We start from the raw sequence: 18,120 nt of genomic DNA, 5'->3' as shown, positions 1-18,120 counted from the left end.
GTACGGCGCGGCCCCGTCCAAACCTGTCCCGACGTCACTGGGCAGCGCCGGAAGTCGGTCCGCGGATTCCCGACGGTCGCCCGATTGCTGCTGGCTCTGCGCGGAGGCCGCCATGGTCTCAGACGGTGAGAGTTGCGCCGGGGTTGGGCGGACTCTGCCCGGCCAGGACCGGCGAAATGGAGTGTAGTTTTTCGGCTGGATGGGACGTATTTGGTGTTTAGAGGAGTAGCGAATGCATTCATTCATTCGTTCACTCAGTAAATGTGGAGCGGGTACTGTGTGCTAGGCATTATTTTATGCGCTGAGGATACAGCAGAGACCATGATAGACAAGGTCTCTGCTCTCATGGCATTGCATTCTAGTGGGCGAGACAGACAATGAGCAGGAAAACAAAAATAATCTCAAGGGATGACAAGAGCCACGAAGACAATATGATAGGATGATGTGGTAGCTTGTGCTTAGTGGAGGGAGCAAGAGCTACTTCAGTCCAGGGAAGATCGTAATGTTTAAACTAAGACTTGGGTCGACCATGCGAAGTTCCTGGGGGAGTGCATTGTAAGTGCAAAGGCCTTGTGGCAGGTCAAGACGCCACATTACTGAGAAGACAGAACTGGGGAACCTGGTGATGGCGAAGGTGGGGAGGCATTTATTCATACAGTAAACTACAAGCTGTGAAGCATGATGTCTTGAGGGAAGAAAAAGGAGGCCAGGATGGCTGGAGCAGACTGAACTAGAAGGACAGTAGAAGAGGATGAGACCAGAGAGCTGCCAGGTGCTGCATCATGCAGGGCCGCATAGCTGGAGCTTTAAGTGTGATGCATACTTAAGAAATATTATGATCTAATTTACATTTTTGAAAGATCAGTTTGCTGTGTGGAAAATGGACTGTGTGAGCAAGAGAAGAAATAGGAAGATCCATTCTGAGGGTGTAAAAATGGTCCATGCTTCTCTTATCTGTTTTAATATACACGACATCCCTTTGAGGGGGGCAGACCTGGCTTTTCTTTTCTTGTGCTTTAAGTGAAAGTTTACAAATCAAGTCAGTCTCTCATATAAAAACTTACACACAGTTTGCTGTGTAACCCTAGCCACTCTCCCCCTAATATAACAGCACACTCCTCCTCTCCACCCTGTATTCCCCATGTCCATTCACCCAACTCCTGTCCCCCCTGCTTTCTCATCTTGCCATCAGACAGGAGATGCCCACATGGTCTCGTGTCTACGTGAGCCAAGAAGCTCACCCCTCGCCAGTATCATTTTGTCTATATAGTCCACTCCAATCCTTGTCTGAAGAGTTGGCTTTGGGAATGATTCCAGTCTTGGGCTAACAGAGAGTCTGGGGGCCATGACCTCTGGGGTCCCTCCAGTCTTAGACCATAAGTCTGGTCTTTTTGAGGTCTGCATCCCACTGTTCTCCTGCTCCATCAGGGATTCTCTTTTGTGTTCCCTGTCAGGGCAGTGGGCAGACCTGGCTTTGTTGTCCCTATTTACAGATGAGGAGGTCGAGACCCAAAGGACGTTCACAGGGACATTTTGGATGTACTGATACACATAACTCTCCACACAGGCAACATACTCTCTTTTTCTCAGGCTGTCTTGGTAACATCAGAGAACTAACGGTTCTGAGAATTGTGAGGTGGGGCCTGATGGGGAATACAGGTAAAGGTTTGAGGGCTTATGGGTAGAGAAGTGAGGGCCTGTGGGAGAGACAGTTATTAAAGCCCTGCTTCTTTTTTTTCTGTGCTAGCCACTTTGTGATTTACACTTATTACGTCATTTGTCCCAAGACTAGCAAAAATCATTCTTTAAGGCCTCCACAGTTTAGTGAGCAGGGCTGGGAAGAGAGATGAGAAGCACACAACTAACTAACATGAGGTAGTGAGAGCTAAATGTCATTAGAGGAGTGTCCATTGGTGCAGCTAGTGGTCAGAGTCAGGCTGTGGGGCAATGAAAAACTACAGTCTTTAGAGTCAAGGAGATCTGTCTTTACAGCAAGGTCTTGGCTTTGCCACTTGCCAGCAGGACATGTGACTTTGGGCAACTTGCTCTTATTTGCAAAATGAGAATACTGTATTTCATGTAATCTAAGATGACATGCTGTTATTTTATGTACCTCTGAAGAGACAAAACATGCTGTCAATTTTAATAGTAAGGCACCACCCTGAGTTTAATGAAAAAAAAAAAAGGAATGCCTTGTAATTGATGAAAGACAGGATTCATAAATATAAAAATAAAAGGAAAAAGGAATGCTTATAACTGATGAAAGACAGCATTCATATGTCCCTTGTTGGGTTGCTTTTAGTATAAAACAGGATTATGGGATTATATATGCCAGTGCTTGGTGCAGAGAAGGCTGGCATTCCCTCTCACCTGAGAGGAGGGAGTCAGGATCTCTTGCTGGAAGACCTGTGGAAGGCTTTGGGAAGAAAGAGGTAACATTGCTTTTGGTCCTTGAATTTGTCAGACCTTTTACTCCTGTGACACAAGAAAGAACGCAGTGGCTTGGAGGAGGAAAGGGGGAAGGTACAATCACATGGAAAGCAGGCGAGAGCGTGCTCAGGACCCACTAAGTTTTAAATCTTTAAAAGAATTTGGCCTTCTGTTAATATGGCTGTGGGATGATAAACATATAAAAGCATGTGTTGGTGCTTGCTCTAAATTGTACTAATGGGGAATGTTAGCGGTGATTCACTCTCATGAGACTAATGTATTTTTTTTTGTTGTTGTTAACATTTTCAGAAGATGAATTGAATCTTCTAGTGATCATAGTTGACACCAACCCAATTTGGTGGGGAAAGCAAGCATTAAAAGAATCTCAGGTAAGACTGCTTAAGGAAGCCTTTGGATGATTCTGGTTTAACTGAGAACGTGTTTATATTGCTTTGTAACAAAAAACAGCTTTACAAAAACCAAACCCAGTGCCGTTGAGTCGATTCCGACTCACAACGACCTTATAGGACAGAGTAGGACTGCTCCATAGAGTTTCCATGGAGCGCCTGGCAGATTCGAACTGCCAACCCTTTGGTTAGCAGCCGTGGCAGTTAACCACTACGCCACCAGGGTTTCCATAAAACAGCTTTATGAAGGTATAATTTACATACCATAAAATTCCCCCATGATAACGTACAAGTGATTTTTTTAGTACATTCATAAAGTTGTGTAATCGATCACCAGCAGAATCCCTCTTTAGAACATTTCTGTCTTCCTGCAGAGTTCCACCCTGTCTGTGTGCAGTCAGTCTCTGTCCCCCGCCCCCCAAGTTGCTGGCAGCCACTGACCTGCTGCTTGAGTCTGTGTTGTCTTTTCTGAACATTTCATATATTGATTGTGTATATAGGTTTTTTTTGGTTAACTCTTTCAATTGTTTTTCTATTGTCTATTTAATTCTGCTCTAATTTTTATTATTTGCTTTAGATTTTTTCTTAACTTCTGTTTTTGGAAGAGATCGTGTAGAATTGGTGTTAAATCTCCAGGCCCAGATAGTTTCCCTGGAGAATTCTGCCAAACAGTTAAAGAAGTAACACCAATTCCATGAAATCTTTTCCAGAAAACAGAAGAAGGAACACTTCCAAACTCATTTTATGAGATCAGTATTACCTTTACACCAAAACCAGGTAAAGACAGTACAAAAAAAGAAAACTCTCATGAGCATAGATGCAAAAAATCTTCAAAATAATTAGCAAATCAAATCCAGTAATATATACAAAGAACTACTTGCCACGACCAAAAAAAAACCCCAAACCAAATCCTTTGCCATCGAGACAGTTCCGACTTATAGCGACCCTATAGGACAGAGTAGAATGGCCCTATAGGGTTTCCAAGGCTGTAGTCTTTATGGGAGCAGAAGGCACATAACTGTCTCGAGGAGTGGCTGGTGGGTTTGCGCTGTTTACCTTTCGGTTCGCAGCTGAGTGCTTAACCACTGTGCCACCAAAGCAAACTAAGAATAGAAGGGAACTTCCTCATCTTGATAAAAAGCATGCACCAAAAATACTTGGACAGTTAACATTACAATTGTGAGAATGTGAGCTCCACGAGAGAAGGGATATCTGCATGTTTAGCAGATGACTGATTTGAAAAGTTTTAGAAATCACCAATGTAATCATGTATTATACGGTATCATGTATGTATTAAGTATCTATTCCATGTGTAGCGACAATTTGCTAGTGATACCTGCACAGAAGACATGAGACATTTGTTATTCTCTAAATGCTACGCGAAAAATATTTTTGGGATATTGTTCTGAATATCTGACGTAAGTAAAACGAGGACTGTAGTTTTCAAGGGTTTTTGCTAATGGCTTTGCAGGAGGGGAGCTCCTGAGCACATTTTTAGCAATGAGTAATTGTGATTGCCTGTTAGTCATTTCAAGGCCTGACATACGTATTTGGATCGCTAATCTATCTTTGAAATGTCTTCGGTTTTCCAACAGTTCACTTTATCAAAATGCATAGATGCTGTGATGGTGTTGGGAAATTCCCATTTATTCATGAATCGTTCCAACAAACTTGCCGTGATAGCAAGTCACATTCACGAAAGGTAGGACCATTGTCACTACCCTTCCTGTTTAATGCTTAACATCTGTGAGGCGTTGGTGCCAACTGGCACTGTTTGTACTCTGAGTTGGAAAAAAAAAAATTCTGCACCCATGAATCATAGCTACAGTATCAGGAATCGGTACATGTACATTTTTAGCAGGTGTGAGCATTGAAAGGAGTCCTGGTGGTGTAAAGATCACAGCCTAGAAAACTGTGGGGCGCTTCGATTCTGTCACATGGGGTGGCTATGAGTCAGAATTGACTCAATGGCACCTAACAACAACATGAGTATTGAAAACCTTGTTAGTTAATATATAGTGGAGTTGTGTTATATGTACATATAACGAGACACAGATTCAACTATGTTCGCTAAGCAGAAAGAGAGCAAAACTCTGGGTGGGGGGGCAGGCAGCTTCCATCCCCACCCTACTCGTTAGGTGTCTGCCCTGGAGTGAGGGTACAGTGAGAGATGTCATTCTGCTTTCCCTTCACTGGGTCTTAACTCCCACTCTCACGGTGGGACGATTTTGCTGCCCTGCGTGTGGCCTGGTATTTAGAAATAACGGATTGTTCTCATAATATCAGCTTCTACACCCAAGCCAACGACTCCATCTAGTGCTCGGCTGAAGAACCACGGTCTTTTCCAACACTGCTGTAAACACTGGCTGTGTTGGACTTACTGCAGGATGGTACACAGGTCTGCACTTCATTTGTAAATATGGCTGCGTATATGGTAAAAAACCAAAAAAAAAAAAAAAAAAAACCCCAGCCTGTTGCCATGTGTTACAGAGTAGAACTGCTCATGGAATTTTCTTGACTATACTCTTTATGGAAACAGATTGCCAGGTCTTTCTTCTGGGTGGGTTCAGACTGCCAACCTGTAAGCTAATAGTCAAGCACAAGCTGTTTGTGCCTCCCAGGGACCTGTATGTAAAGGGTTTATGGATTATTTTGACCATATTTGTTTGTCACATCATCCACTCATATACAATCTGACCCCATGTAAGGTACAGCTCTTCTACATCTTAACTAAATGTCACATCGCAGTAGAAGTGACTTGTTTATCAACATATTTCATGTGAGGTTCATAGATAGTTCTCCAATTTTGTTCTTTGGGCTACTTCCTTCAGTGGGATGAACGAGCCCATGGATTCTGTGCTCCACACCCATCACCACCGTATGCTTTAATCAGCATTGAGTCAAGAGATGACGCTGTTTTGGTTAGGGTATCAGTGGAAGCTCTAACAGCGCTTTCATTTTTTATCAAAAGTGTCCTGTATGTGATGGCCACAAGAGTCACGAAGCACTAGGAGAGCTTTTGCAGGGGCCCTCGGACCAGGTTTTTATAACTGCTGTAGTGGATAATGTGTACCTCGAAGAATGTACTAGTAGTGAGGTAGAATTTGGTACCTTCTCTTTGGATGGTCCTTTGAGAGAGTAGAGCAGGGAGCACCCTGCCGCACATCAGTAAACTGTAACCTAATACTCTTTATTTTCCCTCATTTTCTAGAAAACACTGGAACCACTCAGATGTTCTGTGGTGGTAGACTCAAGTTTGCTGCTTTGCCTATTTTGTGCACTTGTACAAAATGAAATTTGTTATCAAATCTTAGAAGTCCAGAATGAGTGTGATTTTTGTTTGTTTTCTCTGATGAATTCCATTTTGCTGTTGGGTGAGGGTGCTAAGTCCAGGTGTGACTAGTTTTTTCTTTTTCTCCCCCCCCCCGTTTTAGTCGATTCCTATATCCTGGAAAGAATGGCAGACTGGGAGACTTCTTCGGAGAAGCCAGCAACCCTCCTTCTGAATTTAATCCCTCAGGAAGTAAAGACGGGAAATATGAGCTGTTAACAGCAGCAAATGAAGTTATTGCCGAAGAGATTAAAGACCTAATGACCAAGAGTAATAGCTTTTATTTATTTACTTTTTCATCTTGTTATTTTGCAAAGGAGTTCAATTTGAAGGCCCTTGGGGGTTTAAATCCAGAGATTTGAGGTTGTTGATACTGTGTGCTAGGGTACTCCCTCTTTTCTTCTTAAAAATTGTTTTCCTTGAAGTCTGTGCATTATTTGCCTTGCCTCTGTGGCGTCTGACACTGTTGACCAGCCTTTCCTTCTTGAAACACACTCTTTGGCATCTCAGGATGTCCTGGTGACCTGCTTTTCCTCTTTTCTGGATCATTCCTTCTTAGTTTCCATTTCTGGCTCTTTGTTGATCTCATCCCTCAAAATATGTTTTATTTTGGACATTATTTTCTTCTTTTCTTCCTCTGAATGTTTGCACCCACTCCCATGTTCAGTAATCGTGTATGAATACCTCCCAGTCCGCGTCTCTGAGTGCGGTCTGTCTTTCTAGCTGCAGATGTCTCCTCTTAGGGTCCCTGCAGGCTCTTTAACGTTAGCGTCCCCAACTCGTTTCATTACCTTTTCCCCCGAACGACATCGTCATTTCCATTCCCCATTTCTGTCATCCTAACCCACCTAGTTTTCCAAATTCAGAGCATTTGCCTTTTTTGACTCCTCCTTACATCCAACATCTAATCAGCTATGAAATCTTACCAATTTCGCATCAGAAGTATCTCCAGAATCTGAACCCTGGTTATCTGTCATCCAGGTCAGGGCTTTCTCAGCCTCTGCACTGTTGGCATTTTGAGCAGGATGATTCCTTGTCATGGGGGCTTGTTCTGTGCATTGCAGGATGTTAAGTGGCATCCCTGGCCTCCACCCACTAGATGCCAGTAGCACCCCTCCAGTCGTGACAACCGAATATGTCTTCAGACATTGCTCAACGTCCCCTGGGGGCCAAAACTCCTCAGGCTGAAAGCTGCAGCTCTAGATGATTCCAATAACTTTTAACTGCTCTTCTGACCCCTGTCTCTCCCCATTCAAGTCCTTCCACCTAGCCTTCAAGGTTATTGTTCTCAAAAGCATCATGTGTTCAAGTTTTGTCCATGTTGTAGTGTGTATCAGGACTTCGTTCCTCTTAATGGCTGAATTCTCCTCCATTCTATGGCTGGACACCACATTTGCTTTATCCATTTCTCTGTCGATGGAAGCTTGGGATGCATCCACCGTTTGGCTGTTGTGAATAGTCCCGCTGTGAACACTGGTGTACAAGAATATGTTTGAGTCTCTGCTTTCTATTCAGAATGTTTTTAAAAACCAGTTTGAAATGTCATTGTTTGATTTCAGTCATGGAAGAGAATGCCTTGGTTTGAAAATGATTTGAGAACAAGAAAGTACTTAAAAATTTCCTTTTTAATGTTGTTATTTGCAGGTGACATAAAGGGTCAACACATGGAAACTCTGCTGGCAGGGTCCCTCGCCAAAGCCCTCTGCTGTATCCTTTCTTCTTTAATCATCCTGGCAGTGTCTTCTGTAATAAAAAAATCCCATTGTTGTTGAGTTCGTTTCGAGTCATAGCTACCCTGTAGGACAGAGTAGAACTGCCCCATAGAGTTTCCTAGGTCGTCATCTTTACGGAAGCAGACTGCCATATCTTTCACCCACTGAGCGGCTCGTGGCTTTGAACTGCCAACCTTTTGATAAGCCTTCTGGCACTTAACCACTGTGCCATGAAGGCTGCACCTTCCGGAATAAGCAGATTTTAACTTGTGCTATTTCTTAGAACCCTGCCTGTCCACAAGAATGGGAGGCCTGAGTATTCTAAAGTGGTGGGCAATCAAAAAATAATTGATCTTGGCTTTGAGTTGTTATAAGATGAACTGTAAAGACTGGAAATGGGAAGAAATAGAAAACTGGTTTCTCCAGTCTGTCCTGCCCACAATGAATGCTGCTTTGGAATGTTTCCTTCTTATTTTTATACATTGGATTGGTTTTTCTTCTTTTCCTCATCTTTCTTGAGGTAGGGGCAGTATTTGATTTTAAAAGCCATTTGCTGACCCTGAGGCTTCATAAGTGAGTAGCTACTTCTCCACAGTGACTGGGATGTCTGGGACTTAGCATTGGAGCAAGAACAGCTTTCTAATCGTATCCACGTTTGTAGGAAGTTCCCCCAGTCTTGTGTGGTTTATCATTGGCAGAATGCAGTGAGTCCTTTGTCCTAGACTATGATTTGGGGTGCCTGGTCACTTTTACAGTATTCAGAGTTACCTCGTATTATTGGCTTGTTGATTTACTTGTGGTCCCCATATTCAAATCTGGGATCTGGTGGAACCCCCGAGGAGTCTTGCTTGTGTCTTCATCATGGAAAGAGGGGCATTTCCTTTTTTCATTAGGTGGGTGCTGGGTTTGTGTAACTAAAATTTGAGGCTATTTTTCTGTTTAGTATAAATATTTATTAAATAAGTTTTTTCTTTTTCCTTAATGCTAATAAAATAAGACATTCATAGAATGAACAAGGAAGTCAAAGGTAAGAGTCTTTGTTTTCCTGGGAGAACTATAATCTTACTTACCTTACCGCCCTAAGGATGGTGGACTATTTAAACATCAGTTCCCAGTAAAAACCCAGTGCTGTCGAGTCAATTCCGACTCATAGTGACCCTATAGGACACAGTAGAACTGCCTCATAGAGTTTCCGAGGAGTGCCTGGTGGATTCAAACTGCCGACCTTTAGGGTAGCAGCTGTAGCACTTAACCACTATGCCACCAGGGTTTCCAAAAATTGGTTAGAAAACCTTATTTATGTATTTCGTAAGGCTCCATTAAATTGTAGTCTTTTTATTTCTTTTTACAGATAATCAGGAAATGAAGTCAAGGATATTGGTAAGATTTTAAAAATCAGTACTGTTTTCATATACCAACTATAGCCAGTTAGAAAACAAAATGGGGAATTAGACTCCATTTACAATAGAAGAAATAAATATTAAGTATCTAGAAATAGCAAGCAGTTTATAAAATGGACATGAACGAAAGTTCCCAGACTCTGAGAGACATGAAAGAATTCAATAAATGGAGAGAAATATTTTGCTCTCGGATGTCAATTTTTCTTAAATTAAGCTGTGAATTCAGTGCAGTCTCAGAGTAAAAAAGAAATTCAAAAGTTGACCTGGAAGAATAAGTCAATGAGAATCGCTAAGGACTTTGTGAAAGAGAACAGTAGGTAGGAGCTTGCCCTGTTAGGTATTATAGCACATCCTAAAGCGTGGTGTACTTACAGGCAAATAGAAGGTGGAAGAGACTAAAAGTAAAGCCAAGTGCATATGGGAATCTGATTTGTGATAAAGGACTCTCTTCAAATTAGTGGAAAGAAAAGGTATTAATAAAAGAGGCTGGGCTAATTGGTTGGCTGTTGAGGAGAAAAAGTAAAGCTGATCCTTATCTCACCGATTACACCTAAACACATTTTGGAAAAGATCAAGCATTTAAATGTAAAAATGCAAGGTGCAAAAGTGCTGGAAGAAACTAGGTGTTTACAGTCTTTGGTGGTGAGTTGAGTGTCTTTCCAAGGAGGATGTGGAACTTGAAAGATTACTACTCCATAAAATAAAAACCCCAAAACAAGGATGAAAGAAAAACTATTAGGAAGGTATTTTCAGCCTACCTACCTGACAGAGGAACTCTCATCAGTTAAATTTCAAAAGACAAGTTCCACTCTATAAACATGGGCAGAAGACATGAGCAGACTCCAAAAGAAAAAACGCAAATGGCGGTTAGCATTTAAAAATATGTTCAGCCTTTCTAGTAAGCAAAGAAGCGTAAGTGTAAAATAACGAGCTTTTTGTTGTTTGCTTACCGCTCAGCAAAAATGACAAATCCAGCAGTTCCCTGGGTTGATAGCAACACTGGGGACGGGTTACTTTGGCATAACTTTTCTGGAGGTAATTTAATAATCTGCACAAAAATTGAAGGTGCATACGCTTTAGCAGCCTCCCTGATTATCTTCAGGAGATAATTAAGAGAAGTGTGCAAAGGGTATATGATGGTGTTCATCAGAGCACTGTTTAAAACTGAGACGCTGGAAACTGCCTGGCTGTCCTTTAGGGATGATTGGTTAAATGTGGGAATCTGTCAAGTCATCAAGGATGAGATCATCCAAAGTCATTGACAGAAGTAGATTTTGGGATGTGAGTGTGTGTTTTCCGTGTGTGTGTGTTTTGGGTGTATGTGTGTTTTGGGGGGGTGTATATATTTTTGGGGCGAGTGTATTAATGCCCATATAGATGCTATCTAGAAAGATATTCATCAAACCATTAACAAGCATTATCTCTGGCCATTGGGGTTTGGAGGTAATTTTTGCTGTCATCTTTATACTTTCAGGTATTGGTCAATATTGGTAAGTAGGAAACAGATTAGGAAACATGATTTTGGGTATAGTTCGCAGTGTATCATGATGGCACTTGAGTGGGAGTGTCGGGATGTGCCTGGAGGCGTTAACAGAGACACGGTTTTTCAGGTGATTAAAGCTGCAGAAGACAGTGCCTTGCAGTATATGAACTTCATGAATGTAATCTTCGCGGCCCAGAAACAGGTGAATTGAGAGCCCACCTTTTAAAGAATATGAGAGCCCACCTTTTAAAGAATATTTTGTTTCATGAGAAAGGAATTAATTTCAGTGTTTGGATGACCAACTTAGGTATTTTGACTAGATAGTCTGGTTAGTGGATTAAGAAATCAGTTCACAGTTGTAGTCATTTTAAGGAATTTTAAGGAGCCCTGGTGTTGCGGTGGTTCAGCACCTGGCTGTTAACTAAAAGGTCGGCAGGTCGAACCTACCAGCATCCGTGGGAGAAAGATGTGGCAGTCTGTTTCTGTAAAGGTTGCGGCCTTGGGGGCCCCATGGGGCAGCTCTGCGCTGTCATGCAGGGTTCGCTGTGAGTTGGAATCGGCTCGACACAATAGGTTTTAGTAGTCATTTTCTATTTTGGGTCCTGAACCCCTTGAGAATATGATGGGTCCTTTGATGGGCCCTGTCCCAGACACTCTTGTACTCAGAGTTTTGCATGTAGTTTTGTGGTGTTCATGTAAGCCCTTTTAACGCACCCTTGGCCCCCAGGCTGAGAACCTCTGACCTTAGAATTTGCTCCATAAACCTTGCCTCAACTTCTCTGTTTATTTTTGTGAGGTTTATAAAGATTTGGTATTTTCACTTTGCAAATAACTGTGATGTTCAGGTGTATTATCGCCAATACAATTTTTTTTCTTGGATGTGTTAAAAAAAAACCCAAAACTTCCTTGAAACTTAAATGGTAACCTAAAATGGCTCTTAGAGTCACGCATGATATCTTCCAGCTTGAAGTGGCAATGCCATGTAGTGGATAGAGCATGAGTTTCAGAGACAGGCAGACCAGGGCTTACAGCTCTGGGACCACAGCCTGGCCAAGTCCTGGGTGCTTCAGCTGCAAACTGCAAATGACACATCTCCCTTGCAGAGTGATTCCTATTAAATGAGCTACAGCATTTTAAGAGCAGAGCCTGGTACTTAGTATGTGCAATTGTAGGTAGGCGTTATTGCTATTATTCTTATAATAATTTTAAGTGTTCATTTCAGAGTATTTTGATTGATGCCTGTGTTTTAGACTCCGATTCAGGACTCCTCCAACAGGTATGTTTTAAAAGTATGCTGGGTTTTAGTAATTAGGAAAGTGTGGCATGTTACTAGCGTAAAGAGCTCGGCTGCTAACCAAGAGGTCGGCAGTTCAAATCCACCAGTGCTCCTTGGAAACCCTATGGGACAGTTCTGTCCTGTCCTGTAGGGTCATTATGAGTTGGAATCGACTTGACAGCTACGGGTTGGGTTTGGTTTTTTGGTTGTAGTTAAATGCCTTTCACCAGTCTTCACACGTCTTTAGGGATTAGCCTTGTGTGGTTCTACAGATTAGAGCACTAACATCTCTGGTCCCTTTCAAGCTTTCATTTGTCTTTTGTGTAGACATGGTCGACTTTGTGAAAGTGGCCAATGTGCTAAAAATAACTTAAGAAGTCCAAAATAGCCTTATAATCCCGTCATCCAAAAATTACCATTGTTAATATTACCAAAAACCAAACCCACTGCTGTCAAGTCAGTTCCGACTCATGGCAACCCCATAAGGTTTCTGAGGCTGTACATTTCTACCGAAGCAGACTGCCACACCTTTCTCCCACAGAGCCACTGGTGGTTTCGAACCGCCGACCTTTCAGGTCACACTCAGAAAATTTTTTGTGAAAATAGCATCATACTCAACTCAGTAAAAAGACAGATAACCCAGTTAAAAAATGGGCAAAGGATATGAGTAGATATTTCTTCAAAGAAGATATACAGGTGGCCAGTAAGCACACAGGAAGATGCTTAACATCATTGGTCATCGTTGTTGTTAGGTGCCGTTGAGTCCGTTCTGACTCATAGTGACCCTGTGTACAACAGAATGAAACACTGCCCAGTCCTGTGCCATCCTCACAATCATTGTATGTTTGATCCCATTGTTGCAGCCACTGTGTGAATCCATCTCATTGAAGGTCTTCCTCTTTTTTGCTGACCCTCTACTTTACCAAGCATGATATCCTGGTCCCTCCTGATGATATGTCCAAAGTATGTGAGACAAAGTCTCGCCATCCTTGCTTCTAAGGAGCATTCTGGTTGTACTTCTTCTATGACAGATGTGTTTGTTCTTCTGGCAGTCCATAGTATGTTCAATATTCTTTGCCAACACCAGAATTCAAAGGCATCAATTCTTCAGTCATTAGGGAAACGCAGGTCAAAAGCACAGTGAGATACCACTTCATACACACTAGGTTGGCTACAATCAAAGACAGACAATAACAAGTGTTGTCAAGGATGTGGAGAAACTGGCACCCTCATTCATTGCTGGTGGGAATGTAAAATGCTGCAGGTACTTTGGAAAATCGTCTGGCAGTTCCTCAAAATGTTAAACATAGAGTTACGATATGACTCAGCAATTCCACTGCTAGGTATATAGCCAGGAGAAGTGGAAACATACATCCACATAGAAACTGGTACACGAATGTTCCTGGGAGTGTTATTCATGATAGCCAAAAAAGTGAAAATAACCCAAATGTTTATTAACAGATGAGTAGAGAAATAAAATGTGGTATATCCATACAGTGGAATATTATTCAGCTATATAAGGAAGTTCTGATACATGGTAGAATGTGGAGGAACCTTGAAAACATGATGCTAAGTGAAAAGAAGCCAGACACAAAAGGCCACATAGTGTATGATCCATTTACGTGAAGTGTCCAGGATAGGCAAATCCATGGAGACAGAAAGTAGGTTAGTGGTTGCTGCGGTGAGGAGAAGGAAGTAGGACAGACCACTAATAGGTGTGGAGTTTCCTTTGGGGCATGAAGGGACTATTCTGGAATTAGATAGGGGTGAAGGTTGAACAACATAGTGAATGTTCTATAAACCAATGAACCACACATTTTAAGACAGTGAATTTTATGTAAATTATATCTAAATTTTTTAAAAGTTATGTGGTGTTGATACATGCTGCGACATGAATGAACCTTCAAAACATGATGCTTAGTGAAAGAAGCCAGACACAGAAGACCACATACTGTTTATTCCATTTATATGAAATGCCGTAACAGGCAGACCTATACAGACAGAAAGTAGGTTAATGGTTGCTGGAGGCTGGGGGCTGCGAAGGGGGGGTGACTGGTAACGGATCCAGGGTTTCTTCTTGGGTGATAAATACGTTCTGGAGTTAGATAGTGGTGGTGGCTGCATACCTATAAGTATAGTAGTAACCACTGAATTGAACACCAAACTTTATGGCATGTGAATTATACCTCAACAAAGCTGCTATTAAAAATATATGATAAAAATGAGTAAACATGACAACAATAAAAATTTATTGGTAGCAATCACACAGGAGAAAGGGCATAGACAGACCCGCACTACAAACTCCAAATGGTCAAAGGGTGTTGGCCTGGGGGAAAAGTAAGGGACCTGAATATCTTGGGAGGTAGCTGGAAGTGCCTGGCCCTTGCTTACTCTAGGAGATAGTTCTCTCTTTTTTTAAAAAAATAATGTTTTTGGTGAATTTACAGAGGAGTTTAGGTTCCCACTCAACAATTTCTACACACACTGTTCACTGACATTGGTTACATTTGTCACAATGTGTGAACATTCTCATTGTTCCCATTCTGGTTGTTCTGTTTCTGTTAACTTAGTTTCTCTGCCTCCTTGCATTCTCATCATTGTTTTTGAAGTAATTGTTGACCATTTGGTCTCATATGGATTTTTTTTTAAAGGAGCACAGTACTCAAGGGTGATACTTATTTTGTGAAGCCAATCTATTATTTAGCTAAAAGGTAACTGGAGGGGCTAGTTTTGTTTCAAAATTTAAAGAGTATCTCAGGGTAATAGTCTCAGGGAATCCTCTAGTCTTACAGTCAGGTAAGTCAGTTTTTTTTTTTTTTTTTTTTTTAAAGGAATTTGAGGTTCTAGTCCTCATTTTTCTCCTGTTCTATCAGGGTCCTTCTACTGTGGCCCTGATCAGAATGGTTGGTAGTAGTAGCCAGGCACCATGTAGTTCTTCCGGTCTCGGGGTAGATTAGGCTGTGGTTCGTGTAGAGACAGTTCCCTGTTAATATGCTGTGTCATACCCCCCTCTACTTTAGAAGACCTAAAGAATTACTGGTCAGAACTGCACACACCTGGAAAAGCTAAGTGTGCCTTTATGTGGCAGTGACCCCTTTGTGTGTCTTGTAGGCTTGTGACATCACAGGAGGACTGTACTTGAAGGTGCCTCAGATGCCCTCCCTTCTGCAGTATTTGCTGGTAAGGACATGTGAACAGTGAACCTAATACCTGAGGGGAGTAAGACCACTGTGTCCTGTGGACTGGATGGGAGCAAGATGGCTAATGCGAGTAATTGAAGGAGAGGAAGAAATGGTGGCTTAGGAGGAGGGGCTTCAGGTAGTCTCCAGCCCTATAAACCAAATGCAGAATGTTGTATGACTGTTCATACAGCACTGCCTATATGTAATAGGTGGTCAGTAATTAAACTGAAAAAACCAGGTGCCGTCAAGTCGATTGCAACTCACGGCAACTCCGTATGTGCAGCACAGAACTGTGCTTTACGGGGTTTTCAACGCTATGACCTTTCAGAAGCAGATCACCAGGCCTGTCTTCTAAGGTGCCTCCAGGTGGGCTGAACTTTTTAATTAGTAGTCGAGCACTTAACCAATTGCACGTTCCAGGGACCCTACTCAGTAATTATGAATAAAAAGTTCACTTCTCAATAGATTTTTAAGGAAAATCCTAATTTATTATCCCCCTGGGTGTTAGCTGACAAATATCTATGTCCTGACTCCTGGTTAAGGAGTCCCGGTGGTGCAGTGGTTAAGCGCTTGGCTGTTAACCTAAAGGTTGGCAGCTCGAACACACGAGCCACTTCACTGGAGAAAAGACCTGGCTGTCTGCTCCCATAAAGATTACAGCCTAGAAAACCTTGTGGGGCAGTTCTGCTCTGTCCTGTAGGGTCACTATGAGTAGAATCAACTCGACAGCAACATTTTTTTTTTTTTCCTTTCAGACTCTTGGTTATCCTTATTTTAAGGAAAAGTGTCTTGCTTTTTCCTACAGTGGGTTTTCCTTCCTGATCAAGACCAGAGATCTCAGCTAATCCTCCCGCCCCCGATTCACGTTGACTATAGGGCTGCCTGCTTCTGTCATCGGAACCTCATTGAGATTGGCTATGTCTGTTCTGTGTGCTTGTCAAGTACGTTCAGGGACCTATTTTGTTTTGCCCTTTTTCTGTGTTGTCGGGGAGGGCAGTAAATATCTCAACTGTGTGCTTTTTAAATCACCCTGCTTTTCCCCCCTCTAAATCCACAGTATTCTGCAACTTCAGCCCTATCTGTACTACATGCGAGTGAGTATCTCTGAGGCTGCGTGGGTGGCTCACTGTTTAGAGATGACAGCGTTAAAAAATGTTTTCCCCTCTCATTTCAGGACAGCATTTAAGATTTCTCTGCCTCCCGTGCTGAAGGCCAAGAAAAAGAAACTGAAAGTATCTGCTTGAGAATAAAAGGTTTTCCCACCTTTCAGGGCTAGTGGTAGAAACTGTAAGGCAGGATCTGGGCTGGGAAGGGTCTGGAAAGATACAGATACATAGAAGGTTATTTTTAACCTGGTTATTCATTTCCCACAGGAAATATTTCCAAAGCAGCAGTCTCATCTTGTACTTCTGGGGGACTGATTTGTTTGGGGGAGTCATTCTATGGAATGTATTTTTTAATCTTCTGGCTGGATTTTGTCCAGAAAGGGTGAGAAAGCACAAATTTGTGAATTTTTTAAAAATGGGGTGATCATTTGTCAGAGTCCGACTGTTGTGACTGATTATAGGTGGAGAGCAGATTAACCGAATCTAGGTCCTTACTGTGAAATATATAATATGTGACATTTAAACATAGTGTTGGGAAAAGTGTACACATGGTTACTTATGGACTAACGGCATTAATCAGCACAGTACTTCTTCCTTAACCAGCAGTCAACGTCAGCAGTCATCATGCAAATAGAATCCTTAGTGTCTAAATTGATACCATTCATCTCAGTTTTCAGGTATTAGCAGATACTTTTGTATGTCATCAGTACACGTGTGGACGTTATCCAAAGAATAATATCGGTTTGTCACAGAATAACTACAGTCTGTTCTTAAATGAGCAAGAGGAGTGAGTGCAGTTGTCTGTTAGAAAACTTTTCTTCAAAAACAGTTGCATTAAGAGTTTATTTGTGAAAGGTCAGAGCAGTTCTGGGAGGGAATTTCTTGGGGAGAATGGACCCTTAACAATTAAGTGTGGTCCCAGATAGAATTCTTTTCTTTTTAAATGAAATAAATAAGTATTGGAGAAGTGTTATCTAGAAGCTTTGGACTGAATAGTGAAAACTTTTAGAGTTGAAAAGAAAAATTATTTTTAATTTCAACAATACAAAAATTATTTTTCTATGAAATCATGAAGTTGTTAACATCCTTTTGAGTTCCAGCAGAGTACAGGAAGGCTTAAGGAATAAGCAGTTGGTTTGGTTTGTTCATACCTAAGGTATATTGTAAAACCCATTTGCGTATGAAACCTCGTATGTAACTAAGATTGAATTTTCTCTTTATATAATCCCTGAAGCTAAGTATTATTTAAGTAACTGAGTGGTTAGGTAATTTCTGGGAGATTTTATATTCTGGATTTGTGGTTTTATTAACAAATGCACAAAGATTTTGACGATCACTTTGCAAGTATCTGTGACTTCTTGAGTTTGAGAATCTGTTTGCATATGTTGCCTTTTAAAAATAATATTTTACAGCTTAATTGAATGTAATCGAAATCAGTATTGTATGTCTGTGTGGGAAGTAAAGCGTATATCTAAAAGATGAATAACTTGCAGCAAGCTGATAAGGTTTTCTCTCTTATTCATTTGAAATGTTTTATATACTTGTTTAGCTCTGTTTTTATTCTATTTGTGGTTTCCTTTATATAAATTTTTATAATAGAATAATTTGAATTTTTATAGTCATTGTTTTGTCTCATGTTCATTCAACTCCTCTTAAAGTGTGTACTTTTTAACATGAAGATGGCCAAATGCCAGACAGTTTTTTCATTCACCTCTGAAGAGCTTTAATTTCAAATCCTGCCAAAATTATAGATGAAAATATTGTTACACAGTAATAGGTTGGTATGAAGTATT

At 41.4% G+C, this 18,120-nt stretch overlaps 1 protein-coding gene across 4 annotated transcripts; it reads left to right on the top strand.

Moving 5' to 3' along the window:
• Window positions 1-51: 51 nt before the first annotated feature.
• On the top strand, window positions 52-17,915 carry GTF2H3 (general transcription factor IIH subunit 3). 4 transcript variants are annotated; one of them, XM_049866440.1, is made up of 14 exons: window positions 52-125; window positions 2,740-2,819; window positions 4,433-4,539; window positions 6,272-6,438; window positions 7,813-7,875; window positions 8,878-8,907; window positions 9,232-9,260; window positions 10,891-10,965; window positions 11,986-12,039; window positions 15,151-15,219; window positions 16,027-16,162; window positions 16,279-16,315; window positions 16,396-16,453; window positions 16,944-17,915. In XM_049866440.1, exons 1-14 carry the CDS (start codon window positions 113-115, stop codon window positions 16,959-16,961), a joined length of 936 nt encoding a protein of 311 aa, XP_049722397.1. In that variant the 5' UTR covers window positions 52-112; the 3' UTR covers window positions 16,962-17,915. The 4 variants fall into 4 exon arrangements, with proteins under 4 accessions (XP_049722397.1, XP_049722396.1, XP_049722398.1 ...); XM_049866439.1 differs by having other exon boundaries at window positions 16,934-17,915; XM_049866441.1 differs by lacking the exon at window positions 7,813-7,875 and having other exon boundaries at window positions 16,934-17,915.
• The last annotated feature ends 205 nt before the right edge of the window (window positions 17,916-18,120 follow it).

The sequence above is a fragment of the Elephas maximus genome, chromosome 22 (genome assembly GCF_024166365.1).
Source record: "Elephas maximus indicus isolate mEleMax1 chromosome 22, mEleMax1 primary haplotype, whole genome shotgun sequence".
Lineage (NCBI taxonomy): Eukaryota > Metazoa > Chordata > Mammalia > Proboscidea > Elephantidae > Elephas > Elephas maximus.
The sequence above is the reverse complement of the archived record's forward strand: the minus strand, read 5'-3'. Positions and strand labels throughout refer to the sequence as shown.